We start from the raw sequence: 23059 nt of genomic DNA, 5'->3' as shown, positions 1-23059 counted from the left end.
ACCTGTGGTCTTAACCACTCAACCACAGAGCCCCTGTGACATATGCTGTGTTGGTACTTAGCTGACAGTGTCGTTAGCTTTTTTTAAAACAGATTATAGGGCAGAGACCTTATTTTATAAATATTTTTTTAAGATTTTATTTTTTATTTTTTAATTTTTATTTATTTTAAACATTTATTTTTTATTTTTATGTATTTATTTGACAGAGAGAGACACAGTGAGAGAGGGAACCCAAGCAGGGGGAGTGGGAGAGGGAGAAGCAGGCTTCCCACCGAGCAGGGAGCCCGATGCGGGGCTCGATGCCAGGACCCCGGGATCATGACCTGAGCCGAAGGCAGACACTTAACGACTGAGCTACCCAGGCGCCCCTTAAGATCTTTTTTTTTAAAAAAAGATTTTATTCATTTATTTGACAGAGAGAGCACACAAGCAGGGGGAGCGGGAGAAGGAGAAACCTCAAATCGGACTCGATCTCAGGACCCTGGGATCATGACCCGAGGCAAAGGCAGACGCTTAAGCAACTGAGCCACCCAGGCACCCCCTCTTATTGCATTTAACTTTTCGATATTGCCAGCTGTTCTCCATAGAGGTTCTAATAATTTCTACTCCTGCCAGCAATATGTGAAAATGCCAGTTTTTCTTATACTTTTACTAGTATTATTTTTTTTTATTATTTACCAGATTAATTTTTTTAAGGGGGGGTGGGGCAGTGGGAGAGGGAGAGAGAGAATATTAAGCAGGCTCCTTGCCCAGGCGGAGCCTGATGTGGTGCTCGATCTCACAACCCTGAGATCATGACCCAAGCTGAAATCAAGAGTCGGTTGCTTTACTGACTGAGCCACCCAGGTACCCCTAAATATTTTTATTCTTACCAATCTGATAGGTTAAAAAATGGTACTTCATCCTAGTCTTAAATTGCATTTCTTTTTTTTTTTTTTAAAGATTTTATTTATTTATTTGACAGAGCTCACAAGCAGGGAGGGGGCAGAGGGAGAGGGAGAAGCAGGCTCCCCACTGAGCAGGGAGCCCAATGTGGGACTCGATCCCAGGACCCCGAGATCATGACCTGAGCCAAAGGGAGACGCTTAACTGACTAAGCCACCTAGGTGCCCCTTAAATTGCATTTCTTGTCTCATAATTGAGATTGAGCATCTTTTAATACGTTTAGGGGTAATTTGTATTTCCTTTACTCTGAAGTGCCGGTGCATACTTTTGGTCTTTTTCTTACTGATTTGTAGCGATTCTTTTCATATCAAAGAAATTAGCCATTAGTCTGTAATATGAGTTGGCAATAATTTTTCCCAGTTTGTTGTTTTTCTTTGATTTTGATTTTTTTTTGCCATTTAAATTAAAAAAAAAAAACCCAAAATCTTTAATGCAGTTGAATTCATCCATCTTTTATGTCGTCTAGATTTTGTGTGATACTTCAAAAAGTCTTTTCCACTTTGAGATAAAAATGTTCTCCTCTATTTTCTTTAGTTCCTTTTTAGTTTCATTTCTCATGTCAAAATTTCTGATTCATCTGGAATTTATTTTCATGTCCTGGATAAGGTAGCGATATGACTCATCTTTTTCCCGGTGTACCTAGTTGTCACAGTGCTGTCTACTGAATGATCTCTTTGCTGCATTTAAAATGCCACCTTTGTCATATACTGAATTCCTATGTGTATTTAATTCTGTTTCTGAACTTGCTGTTTATTTCATCGACATCTGCTTATTCGTGTGTTAGTACCACATTGTTTTAATTGTTGTAGCTTTATGATGTGTTAATACTTTAGAGAACTACCCCCCCACACACACATATACACAACACTCTTCTTTAGAATTTTCATGGCTATTCTTCTGTATTTAGTTTTTCTTACAGTTTTTTCTAAACATTTTATTTTAAGGAGAGAGAGAGGAAGTGAGAGCAAGTGTGAACAGGGAGAGGGGAGAGAGGGAGGGAGAAGGACAAGCAGACTCTGTGCTTAACATAGAGCCCGATACAGGGCTCAGTCCCACCACCCAGAGATCATGACCTGAGCTGAAATCAAGAGTCGGAGGCTTGGGCGCCTGGGTGGCTCAGTTGGTTAAGCAACTGCCTTTGGCTCAGGTCATGATCCTGGAGTCCCGGGATCGAGTCCCACATCGGGCTCCCTGCTCAGCAGGGAGTCTGCTTCTCCCTCTGACCCTCCTCCCTCTCATGCTCTCTGTCTCTCATTGTCTCTGTCGCAAATAAATAAAATCTTAAAAAAAAAAAAAAAAGAGTCGGAGGCTTAACCTCTTGAGCCATCCAGGCGCCCCTAATTTTTCTTATAACTTTTAGGGTGAACTTACATAGTTCTCAAAAATGTCATGATGGTTTTTTGTATTGGTAAAATGTATAATTTTACATAAAGAGAGTTGCCATCTGTTGTGTTTTACCAACTTGGCTGAGCTAGAATAGGAAGAGAAGTATGAAGTCTTGCATATGTGTGGGGGAAACACCAGTTGCATAAGATGGAGTCACTTATTAAACAACTAATTTAGTTGATGTGCCAGACAGTGTTTCATACGCTGGGGAGAAAGCAAATGAGTGGATCACAGGTTGTACCTAGGCTCTTTTCCATTTCTGAAGAGCAGGTGGCATCCCATCATGTAAAGAACTTTTGGTTTCAGCTGGCCCCCAGTCTCGGGTGAGCTGGTAGGATCCTGTCATTGCTTCAGTTGTTACCATCTTGGGTTGCTTTAAAGGATGTGCAGGGAGGGAGAAGGAGAGCACAGTTAGTGAGGAGTTCAGGCTCTGGAGGCAGGCAGTAGGGGTGAGAATTAGGAGCCCCTCGACCTCAGCAGGTTATTTGACCTCTTTGAGCCTCAGTTTCCACAACTTATGTAAAATGGGATATTCGTTGCACCTAATGGGTGGGGTTGTGTGTGAGGCTTACATGAGACAATCCAAATTGCTTTGCACTTTGCCTGGCACACAGTGGTGTTCTGTACATCTTAACTCATACCACTTATACTGGAAATCTGACTCTGCTGGTCTGGTGGTGTCTGATTTATTATGTTCAGTTCCTGCTGTCCTAATTGAGGAGAGGCAGTAGAAGATACTTAGAAGCGAGCAGCCAGGTGATAAGAAGGGAAGGGCCTAGAAACATTTAAGAAAGAGCCCGCCTTCTTACCAGAAAAGAGAAGGTGAATGAGAAACAGGGTGGCCAGGTACTTACTGTGTATTGCGGGGGGGTTGGGGATTGGACCAGCTAGCGAAATTTCTGCTTCACATAAGAAAAAACTTGCTGGCAGGACATCTGCTCAACGATGGAATGGTAGCAAGTTCCTTGTCAGAAGCATTTAAGAAGAATCTGGATAGTACATTTGTTACATTTGAAACTGCAAAAAGAATTTCTGAATTAGGAAGATGAGGCTAACTCACATCTAAGGGGTTTTCCTACAGAATTCTAGTATAAATGTGCACATATGCAATCACGTATGTAGAAAATTCTCTGCATATGGCTTATCCATTTTCAAAGAATTCTTCGAAAACCTTGTTTGATCCCTTTTTGAGGGAGAGGATATTGCATTGTCTTGGGGTCCTTGTGAACATCAGTGATCATCAAAATAATAAAGAAATGGAGAAATAAGGAGACTTGGAACAGACTTATTTCTCTTTGTCCATTGTTATCTGGAAGACAAGTCCCTCATCTTTGGCGCCCATCTTTTTCATCTATAGTATCAATCTTTGTTCCATGCTTTGAGGATGAGTCTTTAAAAGAACAGGCACATTGTTGGAAGTTTTTTGCTTCTTAGAGTATAGGAAGCTGCCATTTCTGCTCAGCAGACATATGGCAAGTTTAAAGAAAAGTATGGACCCTGTAGATGTGGCCTTGGCCTTGCTTCCTTTCGCACTAACACAGCTCCCCATTACCCTCCTTCCTGCTCTTCTTTTATTGTAACACATGTAATCAGAATACTTTAGAAAAATGTAATAAAAGTATACAAAAGGGGTAATATTTAATATACTTCAGATCCATCTCCCAGTTGTTGGGCAGGAGGTGGGAGGAGACCAGGGGCAGGCCATTACTGACTTGCTGTCATTTCCAAAGTTAACATTTTGTAAAACTTTTTGCTGTCACCAGATACATGCAGGGTAACATTGTAGGTACTGTGTTACCACTTTAAGGGAAAAATCTAGTGAATGTGAATACGAGTCTGAGTGGATCTTTCAAATACGATTTCTCTGTTTTCAGTGAATGACGAGCCCACCGCAGCCACTGATCCTGAAGAGCCCTCTGTTGTTGGGGTGACATCGTCGCCTGCTGCGGTGTCGAGTGTGACCTCAAATCCCACTGCAGTGTCTCTCCCCGCTCTGGCCACACCGGCAGAAGGAGAGGAGCCCAGCACTTCAGGCACCCAGCAGCTCCCGGCGGCTGCCCAGGCCCTCGATGCTCTGCCTGCCGGGTGAGTAGCCTTCTGGCCCACAGCAGCGCTCCCCCCTCTCAAATCTCAGGCTCCTTCACCAGGACAGAAACAAAATGGTTATTTATTACCTAGTGGCTTGTAGTCTCTGGGGAGGCTGCCATGCATAGGAGCGAGGGAGGTGTGGAAGAACTGCTTGTTCTACAGAAATCTTTAAAAGACTCTAAATCATCTGGGGCAGAATCAATGCTACCTTATACCATGACTTGAAATGAACAGCTTGACTAGAAGAGTGTGACTTTTATGGAACAAGCAGCTCATTTTGCCTTCCTTCGTCTTTGGAGGGTGTTCATTGAGATCCTGCTCAGAAAACTGCTTTTCTCTCCTGAATTTTATCTTAACGATCTGTGGAGGACATTAGGCTCTCAATATTACTGTATGTCCCTCCCGCAATACTGGGGCTGTTGTTAACATGGACTACTAGTCATCCTTTAGTTCAGAGTTAAATCTGATGGTGAAGACCTTGGATGATAAGAAGATGGCCCCATTAAGCCAAAGGACAGTTCAGGTTTGGCTATATAGTGAATAGAGATTAATAAGAGTATGGACCCTGGAAACAAACAGATCTGGCTTCAGATCCCCACTGGATCCTATGTGACTTTGCTCAGATGGTTCACCATCTCTGTAAGGGGGAGTTAATAATCACGCATGTCTCTCAAGGAAGTGAAGGGTGGAACATGGTGGGTGTTCCACCTGGTGAGTGATATTTTTGAATCGACTGTGAAGGAACCGTAAAGGAAGGGAATGGTTCTGAACTGGGAAATGAAGTCTTGTCTCAGCAACTACCAGTCATTGTGGTCCTGAAATCCATCCTGGTTATCGGTTTGGTACCAAGGAAACTGTATCACCACAGTCACTGGTCTGGCTGATGGTGGTGGTGGTGGCATGTGGGTGTGTCCTCTGGGCCCTTGTAATTCATAAAGGAGAAGGAAAGGATGCACGGTCTCTTGCTTGATGATAATATGCTATGTCTTCTTAAGCCTCTTTAGAAAACCCACTTGTTAAAAACAAAAATTATAAATCTGAAGGCAAATATGATTTTTACCACATATATATCACATCCTTAGCATTTGGCCCACTACCTAACATATATCTTAATCAAGTATGATGAATAAATGAAAAGTATTGCAAGTACTTCCTAATACCTCAAACCTGGAGAGATCGGGTATTGAGAGGTGGCTCTGAAAAGTTTTTGTGAAGTTCTTGATTTTGCGAAAAGATTAATAACCAGTTGCTTGTGTCCAGCTCTTCCCTACAGGTTTATGTTCTCTTTTGTATGTGGTGAAGGATGCTAGAAAGACCTTTGTTTGGTTTATACTTCCAAATCTATATGCTGTAATCTGGGGGGAACAGAGCAAAATCATTTTGGCAGAAAGGAGAGAAAATGGCTGCCTGTGTCCCCTGTGAGCTGTTTGTTTTCTTTCCGCTGAGCAAATGCCTGGAAGGCCAGCTTCTCTCCTATGTCAGTCACAGGCAATTAGGGCTAATGGCTCAACATGTCTTTATGTAGGGTGTGTGTGAGGGTTACTGTTCTCTGGGATTGGGCTCTTCCTGTTTCCAGGCAGCTGGAAAACTCCAGGCCCTGAAAACACTCTTTATTCTAAGTTTGGCAGATGGAGCAGCCCAGGGAAGCTGATTCCCCACCCCCATCCTTGCCAGAGGCTGAAACACTTTGCCGAGGTAGAGTTTGCACAAGATCTTTTCCCTAGAGCATTTAGAATGTGATGAGATCTGTGTGTGGGCCTGGGGAGGCCACTGCCCACTCTTAACATGTAGAATGGTGTTGAGACCCCGTTTTCCAACTTAAGGTGCCCATCCCTAAGACAGCGGGAGCTTAGTGCTTCGCAGGCTGGTTCAGGGCCTGGAGATTGGAGATTGCCACCAAAACTGCTGAGTGCCTGGCATGAGGATGGCATGCTTTCAGTTTGCTGCTCTGTGGTGGCAGGTCAGAGAGGACATGCTTCTCGCAGTGACCTTTGCAACTCAAAAGACCTGCCATCACCATACCAGCTTCTTTACAAGTTCGGGAGATCTGATCAAGATGGGTTATTCCTTTATTCCGGGTACCTTGGCTTTACGAGTCAGGAGACCAGTTTTCATCTTTTTAAATACAACTCTGAGCATGACATGTCACACTTAGAATGCTGCCATGGCTGCCCATTGTCTTTAGGGATAAATTCTCAAATCCTTAATAAGGTCTAAAAAGCCCCATGTGATATGACCCCACCTACCCCTCAAGCCTCCCATGGAAGATTCTGCTTTGCTCTCTAAGCTCTAGCTTTAATGGCTTAGGTTAGTTTGACGATGTACCACCCTTTCTCTGAACTTAGGACCCTCCACCATGCAAGTCACTCTTTCTGAAACTTTCCTCCCCATTTTTTCCATTAATCAATCAGTACTTCCTCTGGGAATCTTTCCTTGACCCCTGGTAGACAAGGTCACACTGCTCTGTCTACTGTAACTCTTCTCACATGTCTACTTGCTTGTTTCGCATCTCTCTGCTCCGCCGGGCTGTAAACGTCAGGGTGACAGGGAGCCTGACACAAAGTAGGCACCCCCAGACATTTGTAATGAGTAAATTTAAATGCCGTCTTTTTTTTTTTTTCCTTTCTCCACCTGGATGAATGTGTTCCGCTTCTTCGATACATCATACAGCAACTGTGACAGGAATATTGCATTTTTTTCCCAGAGGCAAGAGCGGAAGGCTGTCATCCACTGGGTTGACTGGCTTTGGGTTCAAATACGCTACTCTCACAGGGTGGGGGACGCTCTTCCCTGTTCATGAGCAGTCCTTGTGCACTGGGAGATCCCATGGACCATGTCTCCTCTTGGCTGAGGCATTTCTCAGCCACACAACATTGTTTTATCGAGGCATCCAGCCAACTATCTCTTCCCAACTTTACCTTCTCAACCCCTTCAGTCTCCTCTACTGAACGATTGACCAAGGTTGACTTGGGAATCCCGAGGGCCTATCTTCCTGGTGGCTGCATTGCCTTTCTGAACTCTGCAGCATTTGCAACTCTGGTGTTAAACAATTTACACAAGTCTGTATGTTTTAGGGACCGAAGTTACGGAAGGCTGGGCTGCGTGAGTCCACAAACAGAGCAGCCCTCAGCCCCTTTCTCTCTCCCTGTCTCCAAACCCTCCGGCTTCCTGTACTTTTAAATTCAATTAGCCTGAAAGAAGCCAAGTGGAAGGGTGTGGCATTTTCAGGTTGCAAATGTGCGTTAAAGAAGGGGGTGCCAGGAGGGCTCAGGAGACATGGTGAGGTAGTGGTCCAGGCAGTGGGCAGTGGGGAGCAAGGCCACTTTGATCAGCTGGCCCCGCATCTGTTTTTTATCAGCCCCGAGCCCACTTTGGGAACCAAATGCTTATTAACAGACCGTGTGTACATGGCTTAGATAAACTCCAAGTGCGTCCTGGGCTCTGCAGCCCCCTCAGTCCCTCGCACACAGAGGCACATTATTTGACTCTGGCAGGCTGCACGCTGCTGTGGTTTCTTACATAAGGGAGGCCGTTGTGTTTGGACTGCCGACTTACCTCAGCACTGCCATTTCACACCAGCCTTTTTCTCCCGCAGTCATTGGCTGGCCTGTTTCCTGCCTCAAAGTAGAATTAATCGAGGAGGGGTGTTTTCTAGATCTTTCGGCTTTGCCATCTCCCCTACCCCCACACCCGGTTATGGACATCCAGAGGCCCTTTGCCCCAGGTGCTCCTTGAGACACTCTCAAGGATGACAGTCGAGGAAGAGCTCTTGGATGTTTTGTTTGTGGAGAGCTTTAAGAGACGTTGGAATTTGGAGCTTCTCTGCTAAGTTATAAACCAGCCGCTGCCATTCCATTTCATTCCAAACTCATTTTTGGCACTAGCCAAGGATCCTTACTCAAGGAGTTTGAAAACAATACTTCTTACACTGTCTGTGAAGAACCAGTCCTTTTTTTTTTCTTCTCTCTTTTCTGTTTTTGTTTTATTTTCTTATTTTCAATCTGTTACAAAGCCTTACCTTTGTTCTCTACTTCTCCACTGATCACTTAGTTAGCTGTTGTGGCAATGCCAAATAGGTACAAAAGTTTCTAAATGCTTAGAAACTTCTGTACTTTTCTGGTTGCTAAACAGTAACAGTTTGGGCCATGGACCATGCTTTGAGTAGTGCCAGATTAAAGGATTATACTGGGAGACTCTGTGCCTTTTTTTGCTGAATATGGTTTAGCTCTTGGCCATGCAAGGACTATTATACACTTAGGTAGTCCTGAATATCAGCATATGCTTCTGGCTTCCTCCTCCTCATCTCAGAATGAAACCTTATTTCCAAAGATTCTTGTGTTGTTCGGGGCTGGCTGGTCCACAAGACCGCCTCACACTACTATATATGTGTGTAATTATGAATTTTTATTCCTACTACACTTCCTTGAGAGCTCCTCAAGAGCAGAGATTCTTGTGTCTATCTTTGTACTCCCAGCACCTAGCATAGTACCTGGCTTCGAGGGAGACCTCAGTGAGAAGTATTTGTTAATGACTAGATAAATTATTTCCCGTTCTCAGTAGCATTTAAAATTAAAAAAGATTCTTTTTATGTAGAAAAAGAACATGGAGAAGAAGAACAGCAGTAACAAACACCCGAGATTTAACCATTGGTGCTTTCCAGATTGTGTATATTTTTTCCTGACCATTAGTAATAGCTAACATGTGTTCAGTGTTTACAGTGTGTAGGGGAATGCTAAGTTTTGCCCATGGATTATTTGGTGCATCTTCATGACATTCTGTGGGGTAGCTGCTTTTATCCTCATTTTGCAAATGAGGAAACCTTAAGCAATTTGCCCAGAACCACGTATACAGACACATGCACGTAAATACACGTCTCCCAAAATTTGATCATCTTATAGTATGTGTTTTAAAATTTATATTTTTATTGTAAAATATTTTAAGCATGCAGATAAGAATGGAGAGTAATATGAAACCTACCTGTGGGCTCACTACCCAGCTTTATCAGATTTTAGCATTATGCTATATTTGCTACAGACTTCCCCTTTTTTTATTTTTTATTTTATTTTTTAAAGATTTTATCTATTTGAGAGAGAGACACAGTGAGAGAGGGAACACAAGCAGGGGGAGTGGGTGAGGGAGAAGCAGGCTTCCCGCGGAGCAGGGAGCCCGATGCGGGGCTCGATCTTAGGACCCCGGGATCATGACCTGAACTGAAGGCAGACGCCTAATGACTGAGCCACCCAGGCGCCACGTGACTTCCATTTTTTTAACTTCTCGACAAAGACATTACAAATCCAGTAGAAAGTGTCCATGAACCTCTTCCTGATTCCATTCTCTGTATACAGAGCTACATGGAATTGGCATATTCATTTAAACTGCTATAAGGTATTCTATTGTATGAATAGACAACTTTTATTTTAATTCAAATTTATTTATATTTACTATATTTATAGGTCATATATAAATATAAAATATAAAAACTTATATAAATATATTTAAACATGTATATTATTTTAATAAACATTTGATAATTTATTTTTATTATAATTTATACCATCTATTTGTATATTTAATAATATAACAGCTAAATAAATGTTTGCATATTTTATATTTATACTATTATTATCTCCTCACAATTATAAACATACAATGAAGTTTTTCCTGTGCATATCTTGGTTATATGTCTATTTTTTTTTTTTTTAAGATTTTATTTATTTGGAGAGAGAGAGAGTGTGCGGGGGTTGGGGGGGAAGGGCCAAGGGAGAGGGAGAGAGAGAATCCTCAAGTAGATTCCCCGCTAAATGTGGAGCACGAGATGTAGGGCTGGATCCCAGGACTCTTAAGAACATGACCTGAGATGAAACCAAGAGTCGGATGCCTAACTGACTGAGCCATCCAGGCGCCCCTGCATGTCTGTTTCTTTAAGGCATGTGCTGGAGCTGGAATGTTATTGTAGGGGTTGAAGATCTTCAATTTTAGTAGATACTATCAAATTGCTCACCAATACTCGTACTCCCACGAGCATGCATAAGCATTCCTGCTAAAACTAAATATTGTGGGGCACCTGGGTGTTTCAGTCAGTTAAGCGTCTGCCTTCAGCTCAGGTCATGATCCCAGGGTCCTGGGTTTGAGCCCCGCGTCGGGCTACCTGCTCAGTGGGGAGCCTGCTTCTCCCTCTCCCTCTGCTGCTTCCCCTGCTTGTGCTCTCTCTCTGTCAAATAAATAAATAAAAATCTTAAAAAAAAAAAAAATAATAATGAGGTTTTTTTTTCCTTTGGTCAGTTTGATGGGTGTGAATGGTATCTCTTTGTGGTTTTATTTTTAATTTCCTTGATTACCACGGAGATTGAACCTCTTTTACATGTTTTTATTTGGTTCTTTGATTTCCTATTTTGTAAGTTGCCTCTTCATATATTTTTGTCCATTTTTTTTTATTTGGCTATTTGTCTTTTTCTCTCTAATCTGTGGGGTTTCTTCATATATGCTGGATACTAACTGCTTTTTAATTCTGTGCATTGCAGATGTTTTCTTCCAGCCTTTGGCTCATCTTTTCACTTTTTGATGTTGCCTGTCCTTGTATGGGAGTTCACAATTTAAAGCAGCCATGTTTGTTAATCTTCGTATGCCATTTGTGTCTTGTCTAAACTTCTTCCTTATGCTGACGTAAAAATTTTACACACATACACTCTCTACATTTGGTTGATTCTGATACGCTTGTTATTTCACATTTAAACTTGAAAATCAAGATGTAATTTACAAGGTTAATTGGCAGCACTTTTTCTTCTTTCTTAGTGGTATGTTAAAGCATACAATTGATGGCATTTTAGATTTAATGAAAATAGTATATTTACATGATTTTTAAACAAAATTTTGATTATATTATGTGTGTTATTTGTTAACTTGCTTTTTCCACCCAATATATGGTAAATATCTGGACAAGTCAATATTATCTATCATGTTATTTTCAGTGACTGTTATACCCATTATAGAAATGACATAATTTATTGTACTAATCCTCCATTTGGGGCATTTAGGTTGTTTCCAGTTTTTGTGTAACATGCTGTAACATACTGTGACAGATGTACTTACAGCTAAATCTTTGACACATAATTATTTCCGCACTATACATCCTAGAAGCAGAGCTGCTGAGTTACAGGATATTCACAGGACATAGGAAAGGTTTTTGACCAAGCTGCCAAATTGCCCTTTTGAAAGAGTATACCCATTTTTGCTCCCACCAACTATTTTTTAAAAAGTGACTATTTCTCTGCATTGCCAAATTTATCTGCAAAATCTGTTATCAGCAAAAATGGTAAACTTTTTTTTTTTTTTAAATGTACACCATCTTCAGGAATTGTCTTACCTCTCTGTGAAAGCATACATTTTAATATTGTCATCCTTCACGGAGGAGCTTTGGAGACTTTTCCAATGCAAAGAAATTGGATGGTTGAAGGAGAAGAAAAACAGACTTAATTCAGAAGCCTTGATTGCTGCTGAACAGTGCCATTCTCTGCTTAAAGGGTATAAAGTGCTGGTTGTTGATAGTTCTTAAGAAGGGGTTAGTGTGCTTAGATTGAAAGGACAGCTCAGTATCTGAAGAAAGTTTCTTGGGGGAAGACCGAGTTAACACATTTCCTACCCAGTTTACAAAGGATCTACTGAAGCCATGAAAATAGTGAGCAGGAGATTTGTTCCCTTGCACCTAGATTTCTGGCTCATAAACGTCTAAAAATGTCCCTAACAGAGGAAATAAATCTTATGGTTCACCCAGGAAGTGGCCAAAGCTTGGGGAGTAGGATTTGGTTCAGAGTCAGTTATTAGACAAGCATAAAATAAGAAACTGTGAATTCCATGGGGTTTTGGCCTGTGGGGAGTTCAACTTCCACATAGGCAGTTTTAAGAATACTTTTCAGTGTCTTTTTTTGAAGTTGAATTTTTGTCTAAGTAGCCAGCAAGGCATCTTTTCTTTGATGCGTGTAAAGGTTCCGTCCTGACTTTGTTTTCTAACAGAGTGTATTTTGAATTTTATTTATTTATTTTTTTATTTATTTGACAGAGAGAGACAGCGAGAGAGGGAACACAGGCAGGGGGAGTGGGAGAGGGAGAAGCAGGCTTCCCGCCCAGCAGGGAGCCTGATGCGGGGCTCAATCCCAGGACCCCGGGATCATGACCTGAGCCGAAGGCAGACGCTTAATGACTGAGCCACCCAGGCGTCCCTCTAACAGAGTGTATTTTGAATGAGAATCAATTTAGTAATGCCCAGTGCCTGTATTAGTAAAAATGTGCAAACTAGTAAATAGTAACAGTTAATAATGCTCTTACTAAGATCGAATTTTTGAGCACATTGATAGGTAAATCTGTGAGGGCCTTTTATTTTATTATTTTTTTAAAGATTTATTAATTCGACAGCACAAGCCCAGGGAGCAGCAGGCAGAGGGAGAGGGAGAAGCATGCTTCCCGCTGAGCAGGGAGCCTGATGTGGGATTCGATCCCAGGACCCTGGGATCATGACCTGAGCTTCAGGCAGATGCCTAATTGACTGAGCCACCCAGGCGCCCCTGAGAGGGCCTTTTATTTTATTATTATTATTATTTTTAAAGATTTTATTTATTTATTGGTCAGAGACAGAGAGCATGAGGAGGGGGAGAGGCAGAGGGAGAGGGAGAAGTGGGCTCCCCACTGAGCAAGGAGCGCAACGCGGGGTTCGATCCCAGGACCCCCGGATCATGACCTGAGCCGAAGGCGGACGCTTAACTGACTGAGCCACCCAGGCGCCCCTGAGAGGGCCTTTTAAAGAGAACATCTCTGACATTAACCTGAACTCCTTGCCTGCCTTTCAGCACTTCCCAACTTAATCCTACTCTTGGTGAAAATGTGATCCTGTCTAAACATAGGGAAATCTGACCAGGTGGCATGTTGATCAGGGTTGGTTGAGTGGCAGAATGAGAATTTCCTGAAGACCTTTTAGGAAACCTTCCATAAGAAATGTAGTTTAGGGGACCAGACAATTTCCTTTCAGACTGTACAGGAGAGAAATGACTGGGTGTCATCCTTACAATGGGATTTTGTACCCTTTTAATGATGGCAATGGGGGTAGGGGGCGGGTTAGGGCATGGGCATGGAAGATACAGAACTGAATAAAAAGCATAGGAGCAAAGGTGATTTAAGTTAAAAAAAATTGCCTACGATTAATTGAAATTGGAGACTACTTTTGAAGTGCCTCGGAATACAAAGACCCTGTGTAGTCCATGGTCGAACTGAATGTTACTCGTTGAAGGCCAAGGAGCAATGTGTTGGGAAGGGACCTGAATCAAGCTTGATGCTTTGAACACTGTTCCTGAGAGCATCAAAGAAAGCTATTCAGTGGGAGAGGATATGACCATGTGACCAGGATGCAGTATTGAGACCCATGGGTAGTGTGATTGAAAAGCCTTTTTATCTCAGTGTGAAGAAGATGCTTATAAGGGACAGAAACCTAACCCCTGACAGGGATGTGCTGATGAAAGGTCGCCGCTAGTATCACTTTCTTGGCATGGGGAGACCAAACCAAGACAGTCGGAAGGCTTAATCTATGTGGGTCAGCAGCTACTGAGGAGGCAGGAGAATTGGGAGGCTCTTTTGATTGTTGCTGGAATTGACCGACTGTGTTGCAGTGAATGGAGGCAAGAGGTTTGTGTGAATTCTGAGGAGCCGTGCAGGTAAGGGAGGAGTCGAGAGTTCTCTAAGAAAAGCAGTTAGGCCAGGTCATGGATCAGGGAGGACCCACACGGACATTTAATCTGAGCAGGAGGCCAATTGTAAAAGGAAAAAAATGTAGATATCAAAAAAGGTAATGTAAGAAAGGTCTTGTTCCTCTGGTAACTGTTTTTCCAGTTACGCCAATTGAGAGGGTTCACAGAAGGACATGGAGATTTGCTGGACAATAACAGTCCCTGAAAGAGAGACTTTCATTTCTAGGATCAGCTGGGATCAAAGATGGGATGGACAGATCTTATCCGGGCTTGGAAAGAGCTGCTGTAACTTTTGAATATAAGTGAAGAGGACTTCACACCGATTTTCTTTCTGCCAGCGTGTGGGAATACCACTGTGTCAATTAAAGACATTGACTTCATGGAATTTTAAGTATTATCCCGTCTTCAAATTAAAATATCAGCCAAAGTATAGGGGCGCCTGGGTGGCTCAGTCGTTAAGCATCTGCCTTCGGCTCAGGTCATGGTCCCAGGGTCCTGGGATCGAGCCCCGCATCGGGCTCCCTGCTCTGCGGGGAGCCTCCTTCTCCCTCTCCCACTCCCCCTGCTTATGTTCCCTCTCTCTCTCTCTGTCAAAAAATAAATAAAATCTTTAAAAAAAAAAATATCAGCCAAAGTATAACAAAACCAAAGTTTTCTCTTCGCCTGAAATGAATTATAAAAGCAGAGACTACTTATAAGATGAAAGTTGTAACAAAAGAATTTTTGGAATAAAGAAAAATGTGTGTTTGGCACCTTTTATCTGCAATTGCTACAACAAATATTTTGTCTTTTTTAAAAGGTGTGGCCTTATCCACATATTATGGACACGTTTCCAAATAGTGACTACAGAATGAGCTGACTTGTTTTATTGGTGCTTTTGTGCCAGAAATGGCCAAGGAAGGGAAGGAGCTAGCTAACTTCTCAGGGAATGCTAAGGAGTTCTCAGCCACTTAAGCCTTCCTGGGAGCAAATGTTATGAAAGAGTGGTTTGTTGCCATTTCCTTGAGCAGCTTCCATATTTCAGTACTTAACCCGTAAGCCAAGTATCTTTCTCAAGACTATCTCCTTTCCAAATTCAGATGAATAAAGAGGGTATCAGATATGCTGCTTTATTCCCAGGCAGACGGGAGGAGTTTGAGGATCTGGTGTGAAGCCATGATATGTTAGCCTAGCTTTTTTGCTGAGAGGTCCTCACATGAAAGGTTCTCCATAGATGAAATACCAGCCTCTCGAGCTGGTAATATTTGTTACTATTTTGTCTTTGATTCAGAAGGGCATCTAGAGGGTGAAAGTCTTTAACTTTTCACCCAGGGTACATTTTCATCTGGTCACTTTTGGCAGAATATGCTGCCCTTTTAATAAAAAACAGTGAAGTGTTAAGGATCTTCTTTTTGCAGTGGGAGGAAATAGGGCACCTGGGTCAAGTCACCCATATCCACTTTAACCAGAACCTTGAGCAAGAATACCCAGGAGAGAAGATGTTCTCGAGCACATGTTAACGGTTTAGGTAGCACTCTGGCCCTCCAGCCAGTAGTCGATCCCTTTTGAGAGGTGGGACTGTGGAACCACTGGACCTCACTGTTCCCAGGGCTAACCCTCCCAGTGGTGTGAAATGTGCAGCCTCTTCTGGTAGATCACTTCGGAGCAGAGGGTTATGATTAAAATGGAGCCTAGAGATGAACACAGTGGACCCACTGTAATTACTCCCCCATTGTCTTGATTCTACAGGGCCCCCTCCCTGGACTCCAGTACTGTTCACTTTGAGATGGGGATTGGGAAGGCCCCTGGCACCTTGTTTTCTGGGTAGTAGGTTCCCTATAAATTCCAGTCGACCTTCCTTTTCCACATTTCTTCCTTTCAGCATGTTCTGGTAAAACTCACTAGCTGGAGAGTCAGAGCTGAGTTAGAATGACACATAAAAGTTATTTAGCTTCTCTGATCCTCAGTTTCACCCACGGTGATGGCATATACCACCTTAAAGGATGGAGGCAAAGACTGCTTTAGTAGAACATGAGCCCATAGCTCATTATAGATGCTCAGAGGGTGATGGTGCCCTCCTTCCTTTTCTTGCCTTAAAAGCCTCATGTATATCTGTATCTGAACCAGCCTCTGAGGTGTTAATCAGTGCAGGCTGCTGATCAGATATTTTGGTTTAAATGAGAAACAGTATTGAATAAAGCTAATGTCCATTGGAATAGCCACACCATGCTTAGTAATAGAAGTTAGGACATTTATTTCAGTATTCAGTCTGCTCTGCTCTTACATACGTGTTCCTAAAAATGACCACGCAGTGCAAAAAAAAAAAAACCAAAAAAACAAACAAACCACAAAAAACTATGCAATAAAAGCTACAGGGCTTACAGGAAAAGAATGGGTTAGGGGTATAACATCCAAAAAGGTGTCAGTGACAGGGGTGCCTGGGTGGCTCAATTGATTAAGCATCTGCGTTCAGCTCAGGTCATGACCTCAGGGTCCTCAAATCGAGCCCTGTGTCAGCAGGGAGTTTCCTTCTCCCTCTCCCTCTGTGATCGCTCTCACTCTCTCTCAAATAAATAAAATCTTTTAAAAAATGTGTCAGTGACACAAATGAAAAATAGGAACCTAATAATGATGGTAGCACAGTTTTACACATGTTAAATGGTTGAGATACATAACACTACAATAAGTGTGTTTCCATGAAAAGACCTGAAGTGTGCTTGTGGAAGCGGGTGTCTGAAGAGTTTGAGCTTGTGAGTGTTGTCGCAAAGTGGTGCAAGAAGGGCTATCTGAAATCAAACGGGAGTGGTAACGCCAGATGTGGGTGAGGATGGTGTACAGCATGTAATAAACTGAGGCAGCTGGTAGAAGCACATGGGCTTTGTGTATTCCTACATGACTGAGTCAGCTAGGGGAAGTCGTCTTTATGCATTTCGTGTTTCTAAAAGGAAAAGTCATGCATAAGCAAACCCAAAATTCACATTATGCTCACATTGTTCCCTCATGTATCAATCACGTTGGGAAAGATTTATGTTTTCAAAACAAGCATTTCAGCAGAACTGACTGTACTAACTTCCTGGAAAAGGTTACCTTCCCCTAGGCAGTATCCACAAGTAGAAGTGAATGATATCAATGTAAAACATAAAGGCTAATGGGACCATTAACATCCTTTATAAAGTGGTGATCATTTTATAAATATAAAAATTTGCATCCTTTATATATGGACTACTCTGTTCTGAGTAAGTGGAGTTATTGTTAGACTGCGTTGAGTATGGGAATAATAGGAGTATGGGAGTGGGTGGTCCTTGGCTGTATAAGCAGATACCAAAATATCTGCTTGTAGATTGTTTCTTTGGATCGTCTGCTACCTTGTTCTTCCATTAGCACAGAATGGCCACTCTCGGCACCCCTATCTCATATTAACTTACACACAGACTCATGAGAAGTCAATAAATAGTATGAGGAGAGTAGTCAATAAATAACAGTATGCTGCATTTCTTGATTCACCCAGATCTCTTTTAAAGATCCTCTGTAAATGAATCTTATATTTTAAAAAGAAATGTGATCATGAATATATTTGATGCTGGGAGAATAGGGATATCCTATAATTTGTGACTTTAAAAGGTAGTGTAGGCTACAAAGGCTGGAGGGTCCCTAGATTAACTTTGGGTGAGGTCTGTGAAGCCCAGAAATTACATACAAATTTTTGTTGGTAAGTACACTTGGGAAGGAAAGTGTCCTTGGCTTTCATCAGATTCCTAAAGGGATCTTTGATCCTGAAATGGCCATGAAACACTGATTTGGAAAAGTCCATAGAATGTAGCTTCACATGGGTCATTTAGGAGAAGCTAGAGTGATCCATGGCATATTCTAGTACATTGACTTCATAAAGGGGAGCTTTTGTTCTCAAGAAGTACTCCTGGGTGCCACTTGTCAGTGATAGCATGGAGCTGGTTTGACCCCTGGGCTGGTCTCATATGTCATCTTTGTCCTCTTAAAGTTGCCACAGTAGCAAAGGACTCCTCAAACAAGGGCTTATGCCTTTCAGCCGTGTAGCTCATGCTTCCTTTGACTTTATTTTTCAGATGGGAACAGCGAGAGCTGCCTAATGGGCGTGTCTATTATGTTGATCATAATACCAAGACCACCACCTGGGAGCGGCCTCTTCCTCCAGGGTAAGGCTTGGGCTGGCAAGCCCCGAGACTCTAGAACTGGCACCAAGAGTCACCCACTGGCTTGTCTACCAACACTGCCGTAGCCATCTCTTTAGTTCCCTCTACTCTCTGCTCCTTTCCCTCTCTTTTCCCCCCTTCCATTGTCTTCTCCTTCTACATTCTTTCTTCTCTTTATTTTCCCTTCTCCCCACATTCACTGTATTGGCTATGACTGATGGCCATGGGCTTTTTGGTAAGTGATACTCAGAACTACCTTGGCTGTTGGGTCCTGGAGGAAAGAGAGCTAGGAATCCTGCCTCTTGGGCCATTGGTATCTTGATGCCCTCAGTTATTTCACCTACAGAGGTACCCTATCAGAGCCGGGTTCTCATTCTCTTTCTGCAGAGGTAGCAAAGTACAGGGATGTTTTTCCCTGGTCACTTGATTGCTTTGCCTATTCACTTAATTCTCCTCTCATTTCTTAGGACATCCTAGGATTTTTAGAGCATCTCTGGGGGAAAAAAGACACGAGGAAGCCAAGATAGAAAGGGTGCTGATGCATTTCACAGCATCCTATGCCCAATCGGCCCCTGAAGGGTGCTTCTTGTTCAGCTGGGCTTTGTGAGAACGAAGCTAAGTTCTCTAAAACCAGAGGATGAGTGAGGCTTCCAAGTGAGGGAAGATTGTCCAAGTTCAAGGAGAAGGGGTTTGGTTCCCTGCTTGCCAGGGACAGAAAGTTCTTTCCACATGCGCCTTTTGGTCCTGAGAGCTTTCAAAAGAGAATGTATTCTGCTCTCAGGAGAGAATCATCTCCCAGTAAAGCAGTCATGAAGGGCTCCTGCAGAACATATGGACACCTCCCCACCAAGTTTGTAGAGGGAGAGGATGTCAGATGTGGGGAGTATCAGGAAAACCCTTGTACTCTGGTTCAGCGGTCAGGTATGTGCCAGGCAAATACCACCTCACCTTCTGGTCCTACAAATTTCCATGGATGGGCTGTTTTTAGTTTCAGTTTTCTGGGAGAATGCTGTGTTTTCCTTTTTTTCCTTACCCTTCTGGAAATGAAATAATCTGTCATCATTAGTCCTCATTCTGTTTTCTACTTTAAGTCCAGAATATTTATTTACATATTTAACCAAAGTAAAATATTGACTTCTTAAAAAAAAGTCAAACTTTTTACTTTGGAAATTATGGAAATTTTCCTATTATGATGGATCATTTCAAATATGCACTAAGTAGAGAGAATCCCTACATACTCAACACTTGGCTTCAGTAATTATCCAATTCATGGCCAGTCTTGTTTCATCCATACCAGAGGTTGGCAGACTATGAGCCTGTGGACGAAATCCGACCTCTTCCTGTCTTTATAAAGTTTTATTGGAACACAGACATACTCATTTGTTTATACTTATTGTCTATGGTTGTTTTCATGCTCATCGCAGAGTTGAGTAATTGCAACATAGACTGTATAGCCTGTCAAGCCTAAAACATTTACTTTGTAGCCCTTTATAGAAAAAATTTGCCGACTCCTGATCTTTAATCCTCACCCGGCCCTCTCCCCCTTTCTTAGATCATTTTGAGGCAAATCCCAGGCATCATATAATTTTATCCATATTTTGATATGTATTTCTAAAAAGTGCTCTCTTATTGAAAGCAAAACCACTGTATTGTTAACAGTATTTCCTTGCTGTCATCGAATACCTAGTCAGTAGTCAAATTTCTCCAATGTCTTGCAAATTAATCATTGATTTTTAACAGGATGCATTTTACACTTGTACTTTTTGTGTTGACAGCCCATATATTTAAAAGCAGCATTACCTCTGAAATCAGTAATACATTATATGTTAATTAACTGAATTAAAATAATAAAAACAAATAGAAGCAGCCTTAACTCTAGAAGTGTTCTGGTTGCTCCCTCTTACCCTCTCTGGTCTATAAGTTATGTAGGCCTTGATCTCGTGAACATTTGGATGGAATCTAAATGAAGATATTTAATGGTGTCTTCTAAGAATGGCCGAGGATTGATTCTTCTTTAAGTATTGAGGTGGGACACTAGATCCAGCTTTCTTACTTTCAGGACAGTTTTAATGTCTTATTGGGAGATGGCTCAGCCTATTAGTTCTTTTTTTTTTTTTAAGATTTTATTCATTTATTTGACAGAGAGAGAGAAGAGAGCACAAGCAGGGGGGAGCGGCAGGCAGAGGGAGAGGGAGAAGCAGGCTCGCCACGGAGCAGGGAGCCCAATGCGGGGCTCAATCCCAGGACCCTGGGATCATGATCTGAGCCGAAGGCAGATGTGGCCGACTGAGCCACCCAGGCCTAGTCTATTAGTTTTTACTGAGTTTTGGTCACAGACCTCTGAGCCCCTGGCAGGTACTTCTGCTCTGTAACAGGGAGCCTAGAGAGAACAGAGTGCTTCAGCTCTCATCGCTAACTAGTAGGAGAAGTTCCACCCCAGGGGAGTATTACCATTCACACATCACACGTGAAACTACAGATGGAGCTATTATCTCAGCAGACCTAGTCATCCAGGAGTGAGTGAGATTGAGCCAAAGGATTCACTTCATCATGGCCACCCCCCTTCTGTTAGAGCCAGGGAATGCTTGTATGAGAAATGGTCTTTTTTTTTTTTTTTTTAAAGATTGTATTTATTTATTTGAGAGAGAGAAAGTGTGCGTGAGCGCACGAGCAGGGGGAGGGGCAGAGGGAGAGGGAGAAGCAGACTCCCCACTGAGCAGGGAGCCCAACGATGGTGTGGGGCTCAGTCCCAGGATCCTCAGACCATGACCTGAGCTGAAGGCAGATGCTTAACCGACTGAGCCACCCAGGTGCCCCGAAATGGTCATTTTTTATCTAGGAACAAAAAGTATTGGCCCTGGTAACTAAAGATGAACGTAGTAATTTGCTTTTAGGTGGTGCTCAGACCAGAGGTGAGCAGGGAGAGGGCTCTCCATAGAGCACAGAGGGAGGTGGCTCAAACTCGGTCTTGCAGGAAATGCTGGAGATGGACTTAAATGACAAGAGGAAGTTGATCCAGGTTTGGAGAACAGTGTGAATGTAAAAGATATCTGTAGGGAATGATTCATGGAGCAGTTTTGCTGGGGTAGAAGGTTTATGTGAAACAAAGATGCTCAGAGTGTGTCTAGCAAGGCACCTGGGTGCAGCGGACATGCCTGCTGGAAGTGGAGAGAGTAAAAGGGCTCACTGGGCCTCCAACCATTGCTCTGTTTTTATAGATTGTCAATCTTTGTAAGATTCACCCGGAATCAAGGGTAGGCTTACGCTGCTTAGAAGTTTGAAATTCACCAGTGCAGAGGACTTTCAGTTAAACATGTGGATTGAACATATGTTTATTTCCATTCCTTTCTCAAAACCCCCTAAAATGGCAATAAAAGTATAATGATAAAGGAGTGGAAGAAGAGAAGCAGCATATGGGAGATGGTAATCAAAGTTTAGTTGCTGATAGATAAATGGCAGAGCTGAGAAAGCTGAAACCCAAGCTTGCAGTGTGGGTATCCCCTGGGAAGCCAGCCAGTTTGCAGCTCGGAGACCTGGAAAGCCTCAGCAATCAGACATTGGGGTGGTGTGTGTGTGTGTGTGTGTGTGTGTAATGAGACTTAAAAACCCTTAAGGTAAGTCAAAAATCTGTGCAGGGAGCAGTTACGTTCTCAGGTTGTCAACCGTCACTTGCGTCCCGCTGTCACATGCCTGCCTGCACACGTGTACGCCTCTCCCACACATGGACATGCACAGCTGGCCTGTGGGCTCCAGCTGTAGCGGGAGGCGGAGATGAACTCAGAGAAAAAGGGATTAAGCGAGGGTACTGTCCCCAAGTTAAAGATTGGAGTTTTTTTCTGGATAAAGTGACCAGTCTAAGGGAAGAGAACTACAGATTGTGCTATTTGGGGGTCTTCTAGTCAAACAGCGGAGTGAAGCCACTGGTCAGCCCACCCCGACCTGGATACCCAGAGCGTCCATTCAGCATTTTAATGACTCACTTTTAAATGTGAAAGAACAGCCTGAGACCAGCAGACAGAGAAAGAGGGACTTGGTGAAAACAATGTGGAAGGTGAAACTGAATTATAATTCATATCCTCAAAAATTTGGGAGGAAATATGGCATCTGTGCAAGAACAGGAGACCATAAAATGGACCATGCAGGAAACAAGACCTTTTATTTTTATTTTTAATTTTTTTAGATTTTTAAAAAGATTTTATTGATTTATTTGTCAGAGAGAGGACGCACAAACAGGGGGAGTGGCAGGCAGAGGGAGAAGCAGGCTCCCCATTGAGCAAGGAGTCCAATGGGGGACTTGATCCCAGGACGCTGGGATCATGACCTGAGCTGAAGGCAGGTGCTTAACCAACTGAGCCACCCAGGCATCCCAAGAAGGCCTTTTAGAAATTAATATATAGTTGACCATTGAACAACCTAGGTGTTAGGAGAGCTGACCCCCTACACAGTTGAAAATATGGATATAACTTTGACTCCCCCAAAACTTAACTACTAATAGTTTACTGTTGACCAAAAGCCTTACAATTGATTAACAAGTATTTTGTATGTTATATGTATTATATACTATAATCTTACAATAAAGTAAGCTAGAGAAAAGGAAGTGTTAAGAAAATCATAAGGAAGAAAAATACATTTACAGTACTGTGTTGTTTTTATTGAAATAAATCCACATGTAAGTGGACCCCCACAGTTCAAACCCTTGCCGATCGAGGGTCAACTATATATAACAGCAGAAATAAAAATTACAGGATTGAAAGATAATGT

The 23059-nt window shown here is 42.6% G+C and overlaps 1 protein-coding gene across 3 annotated transcripts in view; it reads left to right on the top strand.

The window, feature by feature from the left end:
• WWP2 (WW domain containing E3 ubiquitin protein ligase 2) overlaps positions 1 to 23059 on the top strand; it is a 159828-nt gene that overhangs the window by 112923 nt on the left and 23846 nt on the right. For all 3 annotated transcript variants that reach the window (XM_035024870.1, XM_035024869.1, XM_035024868.1), the window contains 2 exons: positions 4206 to 4416; positions 18212 to 18301. In XM_035024870.1, the coding sequence (XP_034880761.1) occupies positions 4206 to 4416; positions 18212 to 18301 (301 nt within the window). The remainder of the gene's footprint in view (positions 1 to 4205; positions 4417 to 18211; positions 18302 to 23059) is intronic.

This window comes from Mirounga leonina, unplaced genomic scaffold (assembly GCF_011800145.1).
Source record: "Mirounga leonina isolate KUSES-001 unplaced genomic scaffold, KU_Mleo_1.0 Mir_180, whole genome shotgun sequence".
Lineage (NCBI taxonomy): Eukaryota > Metazoa > Chordata > Mammalia > Carnivora > Phocidae > Mirounga > Mirounga leonina.
The sequence above is the reverse complement of the archived record's forward strand: the minus strand, read 5'-3'. Positions and strand labels throughout refer to the sequence as shown.